Raw genomic sequence first — 10,000 nt, 5'->3', positions numbered from 1 at the left:
AGCCTTATACATCCAAAAAGATGCATTATATTTGTTCAGGGCTGCATGTTTGCTGAAGACTTATTAATGGACGTTAATATCAACTATAACTCAACTTTATTTATTAAACCAAATAAAGCCAAAGTGAAGATTTGTTTTTGTATGTGTGTGTTCAGTATAAAACATTATGAAACTATAACAACATAATGGGAAGCGCGCATTGTATGCATGTAATGCTTCTTCTCGGCCACTAGATGGAGCCGCAGAACTGCAGCAGTTCCTCATTTCAGATCACTGGCGGATTCAACACACTGGACGATTTTCAGAATCCTTTTCTGATCCTAGACCAAAATGAAGTCTATGATCGCTAGTTTCACATGTTCGCCAACAGCCGATTAATACTAATGGGTCATTCTACAGAAACGTCCACTTTTGGTATGGCAAGATGTCTTTCAAAGGATGTGTGTGTGCAAAGGATGTAGCCTATGAACTGGGACACAGCAAAACAACAAACCATCACTTGCTCCACACACATCGTCTTCATTTTTTTCCCTTTCATTTTCATTCCAAGAAAAGGCATGATCCATATTAATGCTAGTGTTTGTTTTTGTTTGCTAGCCCCCATTTCCATGCTAAACTTGCTAAACAGCTCAAACTGAGATTAACCTGCGACTGATGAAAGACTCACTGTTTATGAATGTTGTCATGGGGTCTGCTTCATGTTACACACACACACACACACACACACACACACACACACACACACACACACACACACACACACACACACACACACACACACACACACACACACACAAACCTGTCCCCTAAACCTGCCCATCACACTCACTCACACACACACACACACACACACACACACACACACACACACACACACACACACACACACACACACACACACACACACACACACACACACACACACACACACACACAGAATCTCTGCTGTGGTTTTCCTGCCAGAAGCACTAAAAATGCAGAACAACTAATTCACATTAATAAATCAGTAGCAATCAGATTAATCAAAATGATCAACAACAGAGCTTTGGATTTGAGTTTATAAAGAACTTTAAGCTTTAAATACAAACTCAGACACAATATTGTAGCAAAAACAGAACATATTTACAACACACAAGTGTCAGAAACATTTCATGATCGCAATAACACGGTGAGGAGTGAGAAAGAGCTCAACATGAACAGAAGCAGATTTAAAAAGAACAGGACAAATATTTATTATTATTATTCATAAATAATTTAAATGACAAGGCCCCTGAGAATACAGTTTTTAATACATTTTCAATTTACTAACACTAATTATTACTGATCTAATGATATAAAAATAAAAATATAAACATTGATCAAACCACTGGAACAAACACATGTAAGTGTGTTGTTGAATCTCCCTGAACATGTCAGGTCACATTTAACCTCAAATATTGAATTCTGAAATAGTCTTTTGGAATATTCCTTCAAATAAAATTATTTATGTATGATTGTGACATTATTTTAAAAACAATGTAACACAATTTCCCTATAATAGTAATTAAAATAATTATAATATATATATATATATATATATATATATATATATATATATATATACATACATACATACATACACACAGTTGTAATCGAAATTATTCAACCCCGCATTGCAAATTGGCAAAATTTTGCAATGATTTTGCAATGATTTTGCAATTTACAATGAACAAATTAAAAAAATTGATTTACTCACACAAAAAAATTAAAATAATAAAAAATTAAATAGCTCAACACAACAAATGTTTCAAGTGGTTTCCCCAAATTCAACTGAAAATGCAACTTTGAATGAATTCTGCAGTCTCAAAATTATTCAACCCCCTGAACAGAATCCCTCAAAACAGAAAAAATCTGCTAAATTGTCTTAAACACAACGATGCAACTTATCAAGGGCTTCATTAAGTTGCACCAGGTGTGCTTGAGCTAGAACACATGAAATATCTGAACTGACTAGGTTTGTTGAGTGTCATATTTGACTGCATGTTAGAAATATGTCAACAGAATGGTCCAAAAAGTTAAGAAAAGATATAATCACCCTTCACAAACCAGGAACAGGATTCAAAAAGATAGCGAAGGCACTAAATGTTCTTAGAGACACTGTTGGAGACACAGTTCGCAAGTTCAGTGTTAAAGGAACAGTGGTTACACAACCAGATTTCTGAGAAGACTCTCGAGTGACTGCCAAAGACCTTCAGCAAGACTGGGTCCTGAGGAACAGCGAGGCTCGTAATGAACAAATGCCAGACCTCCAGGACTACACCACTACTGACACAAAAGCACAAGAAAAGTGCTCAAAATCATAGAAATAAGCCACAGAGGTTTCAGGATTCTGTTCTGTGGAGCGATGAAACTCGGGTCTTATCTAGCGAAACGATCTGTCATTTTCAATAACAAAAAATAAACATTTACATACTTTTTAACCACTAATGCTCGTCTTGCACTAGCTCTGCGATGCGCCACACATTACGTAATCACGTCACGTGTAACTGTCACTCTTACCGCATTTACGGTAATTCGTGGTACAATGACAACTGTGCATGTGCACAGAGAGTGTGTGTCTAATAGATGTGACAGATGAGCAGGAGAAGAGATAACCGCTCTAACCGACTTTTGTACACTTTCTTTTATTTCCCTTTCTATTTGTGGCCAGAGTTGAATGTTTATCTGTATGCTTTTTCTCACTCAATCCCCGTGTTTGCGGACAAGTGCGACGTTTAAGTCATTCTATTAAACCTGGGGAAAATACGCCATCTCTCGTCTCTCGTGCCTCTTTTCCTCCGACACCATGTGTTGTTTTTCTCTCTGTGCCCACAAACAAAACTAACAACTTACAAAACTAACGTGCAAAGTCAAACGCCATTTATAAAAAATAAAATTATGAATAAAAGGTAAAACAATGATGTCGGACGAGTTTTTCGTCTACATCTCGTGTGACCTTTCAACGGGATTACGTACTGTATGGTGTATCAAAGAGCTAGTGCAAGATGAGCATTTGTGGTTAAAAAGTATATAAATGTTTATTTTTTTAAATAAAATGTCTGCTGGTTTGTCTAGATAAGACTCTTATTCCTCGGCTGGATCGTGTAGAGACTTTGAAGCTGCACTGAAACTCACATCTGGACCTTCGACCTGTTGGATGTAGGAAAATCCTGGAATGTTTTCCTCAAAAACCTTCATTTCTTTTCGACTGTAGAAAGAAAGACATGAACGTCTTGGATGACGTGGAGGAGAGTAAATTATCAGGAAATGTTCATTCTGAAGTGAACTACTCCTTTAAGCACGGTGGGGCTCAGTGATGCTCTGCGGCTGCTTTACGTCCTCTGGCATTGAGAATCTCAATTACTTTTGTTTGATTTGTTCAAAATGAACAATCTGTAAATTTTGCCAATAAACTGGGGGTTGAATAATTTCGATAACAACTGTATATATATATCATATACCATTAACTTGAAAACAAACACAATCTAGTGTGTGTGTGTGTGTGTGTGCGTGTGTGTGTCACTGATCTGTCCTGTTGTCTCGATCACTGCAGGCTCCTCGTCTCAGACTAATATCATCCACTGTGATTTCTCCATGTTTCCCTCGCCGTCTCTCTGCCTTCAGCACAATCTGATACAAACAACATCAGTCAATAAACTATAATCAAAATGCAGATGATCAATAATCAGAAACAGCAGGATGGACACTATTATAACATACTAAACGCTATTTACACAGCTTTAGTTTTAATGAATTAAACCAACGGATTAAGTCAAATGAAAACTCCAGTTTTTCATGATTTTGAAACTCAACGAAAAATCAACAAAATGCTGCATGTTTTGCAATCCAGCATAATCTGCCATTTAACTGCAAAATAATCTCAAAAAGTACAATACTACTTAAAGTCATTGACACGTTAATGTGATAAAGAAGCTGATTAATTCAGTCTACAGTGAAGATTGTGCAGTTTTTTTTATTTTACATTTGATTATTCAATATCTGTAGTATTTTGTAAACCACTACTGGACATCCTTGCACGCTGAGTCCGGAAGTTTCGTCCGAAAATTTCGCACGTTGAAAAATAAATACGACCTCACGTTGTGTCAATCACGTTTACACACTGCCTGCGAAACCTTCATCCGTCATAAAAAAATTCTGATCGGGTTCGATTTTCTGCGTTTTTCGCATCCGTAGCAAGAATTCTGAGCGGTGTTTCGACAATTCAGAGCCACCGAATGACGAATACAAAAAAACTCAGTGTTCAAGGACCTTAAAGGAACACGCAGACTTTTTGGGACTTTAGCTTATTCACCGTATCCCCCAGAGTTAGATAAGTCCATACATACTCTTCTCATCTCCGTGCGTGCCGTAACTGTTTGAAACACTGGAGGTAAATGGCTCCAGCTAGCATACTGCTCCCAATAAGTGACAAAATAACGCCAACATTTTCCCATTTACATGTTGTGATGTGTATAGTCACAGCGTGTACGAATAACAAGGTCACATGAGACACAGCCATCTTCTAACCGTATACATACTGGGAACTATATTCTCAGAAGGCGAAGCACTGCTACTTATGCTACTTAAACTTATTTGTCACTTATTGGGAGCAGTATGCTAGCTGGAGCCGTTTACCTCCAGTGTTTGTGCTAGGCTAGCGATGGGTGCGTCAGACAGAGTTACAGCACGCACAGAGATGAGAAGGGTGTGTATGGACTTATCTAACTCTGGGGGATACGGGGAGCTAAAGTCCCAAAAAGTCGGCGTGTTCCTTTAAATCTAACTGATAAACTTAAAGCAATCTTTTTTTTATTTGTCTTATTGTTTGTCATTAGCTTCTTTGGTATTATTTTTTATAATAATTCAAAACAAAAGTTGTCAGAATTTGGTAAAATAAACTAGCTTTTCTGTCATGTATGACTATTGCACATTTAGTGTCATACGGTAAATTTGATATTCTAATTATAAAAAATAAAAAAAATCAGAAAAATCCTGGTGGGACTGAATCAGCTGTGAATCATGACTGTTCAGCAATGAACTGATTCAGCTTTTAAGTAAAAGAATATATATTAGAAGCTGATGATTTATTCATGCTTACATCAACAAGGCCCCGCCCCCCAAGTGTGATTTGGGTGTGTCTCCAGCCGTGTCCTCCAGTCGTGGTCCAGACTGACGGACTGTGACTCCGCCCCTTTCTGACAAACACTTGCAGAGAGCCGATGTGGTTTCCGTGGAGACGGTGTCTAAACGCCAGACAGAGGTTGCCGCCCTGCCATGCCTTTGTGGGCGTGGCCAGCTGGACCGTAAGCCGCGCCCCTTTTACACTTCGTCTGTTCGTTGCCTCTGGTACTGACAGGTACCGCCCACCTGAGAGTGATTGACAGGTAAGAAAGTTGTCCAGTCAAACCAAAAATTATTCAGACAGCCAGATATAATTTGTTCTATTTTTTTACTAGTGTGTGCAGAACACTACAGTTCATTTCTGTAAGTGAGGAGAGCAAAATAAAGTAAACTGTGACATATTATACCCAAATATTCTTCATACAGGGACTACCAGTGACATTTGGCACCAGAAATTATTGGGACACTTTGAGCTGATCATGTTTTGCTGAAGTGTTTTGTCTTTAATTGCTAATGCTCTTTTTACACAGACTGAACAAAATGAAGCATTGCTTGGTGATTGGTTGAGCTAAACTGGTATTATCTAATTGTTTAGTTATATTTAACAGCTGACAGATATTCAACATAATTCATGTGTGAGACAGTCTAACAGAAGGACGGACAAAACCAGTCAAATATCAACTGAGTTCTGCTCATATTTTATTACCATTTTCTAAACTATAGCGAATAAACTGTGATAATGTGAGAAATGTTGAATTTGGGCTTGACTGTATATGTAAGTACAGTATTTATTAGCGCATTAACCTGTAATTTTTGTGTGGAAATCTCCTGTCATTTTTGTTTTGTAGGCAACAGGAGGTTCATGACTAGATGTTCTGTGTAATTCTGATGTGTTTTACCAGAAGGATCATCTTTAATTTCCCATTTTAGATCTCCTTCTGAGTCCTTCATCCAAAAACACAAACCCTCATCAAACGAGCAGCTCACGACACCAGCCGCTGAAACACACACACACACACACACACACACACACACACACACACACACACACACACACACACACACACACACACACACACACACACACACACACACACACACACGTCAGTAAGATTCACTGGTTTGTCTCGTGTATTTCGCAGAAGATGTGAATGTTACCTGGATCATCTCGCACATACTCTGCTGTGTTTCCTAGCTCAACGTCAAAGTCCCAGTCAAAAAGGTTGTTCTCGTAACGTGGAACTAGAAGAAGAGAAATAAACCAATCAGAACTATTCTTATTAATTAACAGACACTCAGTTGTTATAATGTTAACCCTATGGTCCTCTACAGTCATTTTGACCGAAACATGTTATGTTTAGTTCTTTTTTAGTTGTTACTTCATCGGAATGGTACAAAACTTGCCTTGGTAAAGGTTTTGGCACTTGCTATGTGTGAACGAACACACACACACACACACACACACACACACAAAATAAAACACATGGACTTGTTTAGATTTATGGCTTTGATTTTCACACATTTTTAAAATACATGTTTTGAAAAGTATATATTTTAAATAAAAACTGAAAATAATATTTTTGTCCATAACAATAAACTTAAACTTTAGCAATAATCTGCCACGTGTCTTCTTTAAAAACAGATTTAAATTAAAAAAATAAATTTTTTCAGGTCTATACTCAAAAAAGTGAATAAATGGATTATAAACTGCTGCATAAATATAATTGAGTGTCATAAAATCCCCTAAAAATCCAAAATATTAAATTAAAACATTATCGAAATAAAATATAGTACAGTCATTTCATTGAAATAAAATAATAATAATAATTTTGGTATTTTCGACTGCCACATGAGGATTTATCTGACTGTGCGGAGATAGCGTCAAATGGTGATGTCTGACGTGTCGTTAGACCAGTTTCACAATTCTTTAAAAGTACAGTAGAAAAAAAATGGCCTTAGTTGGTAAGTTTGATGCATTAATGTAAGTGAATCAGTGTAATCATTTCAATGAACTGATTCAATCCCGGCTAAGAACGTTTCCATTCATTTATAAAAACGTTATTTGGTAACACTTTACAATAAGGTTCATTAGTTAACATTAGTTAGCATGAACTAATAATGAACTGTACTTATACAGCATTTATTAATATTTGTTAATGTTAATTTCAACATTTACTAATACTTTATTAAAATCTTGTTAACATTAGTTAATGCACTGTGAACTAATATGAACAAACAATGAACAGCTGTATTTTTTATAAACTAACATTAACAAAGATTAATAAATACTGTAACAAATGTATTGCTCATGGTTAGTTAATACATTAACTAATGTTAACTAATGAATCTTATTGTAAAGTGTTAATGAGTGTAAAGTGTCTTAATGATCTCTGAATGTCCAGTCAAATGTTTTAAAAACATTTGTTTCTTGGTTATGTGAAGATTAAGGGATCTTCAAACATTATTGGAAAGTTACTTTTGAATGTTCTCACATGTACACTGTAAAAATTATTTTCATGATTTGTTATTACAACTTTTTTATTTTGTCAAATCAACTTAGATAATGAATGTGGTTAAGATAACATCATATTTTGAGATTCTGTAGATTAAATCAATCTCCTTTGTATTAACTAAAAAATGTAATTTCAATGAACTAAAAATTAAGGCAACCAGATAACTTACTTTTTTAAGTTAAACCAACAATTATTTTTTTATAACTTTGAACAAACGTTCTATTAACGTTACTGGAAGAACATTTGTTCATATCCAGAACCAGACGTGTGTAATAGTGGCTGTATGTGTGTGATATTCTGCATGTCTCACTGTGTACGTCTCCTCTGGGCTTTGCGGTGCTCTCTCTGTGGACGTGGTTGTCCAGAGTCGTGGTGGAGCTCGTCTCCAGGGTCGTGTTCGATACAGACGCTGTTGTGGTTATAATGGGACCTGTAGTTGGAAGCGTCTCTGTAGTTGTGGGCGTCGTAGTTGGACTTGTGGTCGTCGTTGTCAGGGCTGTTGTAGTTGTAGATTCCGTTGTTGTCATAGCAACAGTAGTTGTAGATTCCGTCGTTGTCATAGCAACAGTAGTTGTAAATTCCGTTGTTGTCAGGGCTGTTGTAGATTCTGTCGTTGTCATAGCAACAGTAGTTGTAAATTCCGTTGTTGTCAGGGCTGTTGTAGTTGTAGATCCCGTTGTTGTCATAGCAACAGTAGTTGGTGTTACTTTTGTAACAGCATTGCTTGTTGGAACTGAAGTTTCTGTGGTGACGGTAGTGGCGGGAATTGCTATGGTTGTTGTTGTGGTTTTTTCTTTGGTGGTTGTCATGGGAGTTTTTGTTGTGGTTTTTTCTTTGGTGGTTGTCATGGGAGTTGTTGCCATAGAGACGGTGGTGGGACTGGCTGTGACTTTCACTGGTCTCGCAGGTTCAATAGTGACTTTAACAACAGCTAAAAAAAAACACACAGCATCACTTAACCCTCATCCTTCCCTCGCACTTTGTTACACATCTTTCCCTCGCGGGTCAAAATGACCCGAAGCCCTAAAATTATACTTAATTTATTTTTGTCCAGAAAGCTTATTTTATTTCATTTTCATAAGATTTTTTCAATGCAATTGTTTTGTTTTTTTTTACCTTTAAATTACTAGATTTGATCAATAAATAATAAATAAATTTAAATTTAAGCACATTCCTCACATTCTTTCAACTTAAATTCTAAATAACTCACAATTTCATGCATAACCCTTTTAATTCAGCTCTAAATATCTTACATTGTGTGTCTTTGTCGACCTCTTGTGGAAAAATAATTATATAACATGATATTTCATGAATCTTGCCACTAGATGTCCTTATAGCTCTATATGAGTAAATCAGCTGTTCCGCTGGGTCCTAAAGTCAGTTCTCTTCAGTCTGCAGTCAGATACACATTATAAAATGATTTTTTTGGTAAAGTTTTAGCATTTTTAGTTTGAATTTTGAGCATTTTTAGGTTTTTCTATGTGAACTGAAGCATTCCTCGCACACCATTAATTCCTAAAGGGGTCAAATTGACCCGAGAGGGAAGGATTTATTATATTACTTTGTTACACAAAACTCCTCGAATCAACTACATTTTCTTTGTGTGTATTCGTGGTTTAAGTGCGACAAAAGTCCCGGGGTCTTGGACACCTCTGATAAACAATACATTTTTTAATAAAAAAAAAAGAGAGTTTCGGGTCTAAATGACCCGAGCGAAGGATGAAACACTCTAACAGAAAATATGATCAATCAATTGCGTGGTGAATTATTGTACGATCACACTCACGTACATTTGCAGTCGTAACCCTTGCTGCTAACACCTGGTGTACATTTGCATTTCTTGTGTCCTGGCTTGTCATAGCAAACAGAGGAAATCTTCTTATCTGGAAAAACCAAGAGTTTAGAGTGTGTGGTTTACTACAGTGTAATGTGTTTCTCTCTGAACACACACCTGTGCAGCGATACTTCCCGTCGATGTGCTTCAGCTCAAAGCCTTCATGACATCTGCAGACGAAGCTGCCGAACGTGTTCACACACTTACGAAACCTCGCACACTTGGCTTGACCCGTCACACACTCGTCAACATCTGAGCGGAGCAAAACACAAGCATGTAGACTCGATACAGAGAGATTTCTGATAGAAACACACTAAATAATGTCACATGCATATCCACAAAAATTAGAGAGTAAATCAGAGTGAACGAATAATGAAAGTGCATTTCTCATTTTTATCTTTTGATTTGTGAGTGTAAAATTACAGTAAAAATTATGGAGTAAAGAGTAAATTAATACTGAAATTACTATTTCTCATTTTTATCCTTTATTTTTTAAATGTAAAATTACAGCAAA

At 36.5% G+C, this 10,000-nt stretch overlaps 1 protein-coding gene across 1 annotated transcript in view; it reads right to left on the bottom strand.

Moving 5' to 3' along the window:
• Nucleotides 1-626: 626 nt before the first annotated feature.
• The window catches only part of LOC309480888 (nephronectin), an 18,284-nt gene continuing 8,910 nt past the window's right edge, over nucleotides 627-10,000 (bottom strand). Inside the window, exons 6-12 of the mRNA XM_082145586.1 lie at nucleotides 9,604-9,738; nucleotides 9,443-9,535; nucleotides 7,963-8,583; nucleotides 6,298-6,381; nucleotides 6,039-6,137; nucleotides 5,117-5,385; nucleotides 627-3,648 (exon numbers count right to left, since the gene is read on the bottom strand). Of these exons, the coding sequence (XP_082001712.1) occupies nucleotides 3,538-3,648; nucleotides 5,117-5,385; nucleotides 6,039-6,137; nucleotides 6,298-6,381; nucleotides 7,963-8,583; nucleotides 9,443-9,535; nucleotides 9,604-9,738 (1,412 nt within the window). The 3' untranslated portion in view covers nucleotides 627-3,537. The remainder of the gene's footprint in view (nucleotides 3,649-5,116; nucleotides 5,386-6,038; nucleotides 6,138-6,297; nucleotides 6,382-7,962; nucleotides 8,584-9,442; nucleotides 9,536-9,603; nucleotides 9,739-10,000) is intronic.

Source organism: Leuciscus leuciscus (genome assembly GCF_965113295.1).
Source record: "Leuciscus leuciscus genome assembly, chromosome: 18".
Classification (NCBI taxonomy): domain Eukaryota; kingdom Metazoa; phylum Chordata; class Actinopteri; order Cypriniformes; family Leuciscidae; genus Leuciscus; species Leuciscus leuciscus.
Note: the sequence above shows the minus strand (reverse complement) of the source record. Positions and strands in the feature narration are given on the sequence as shown.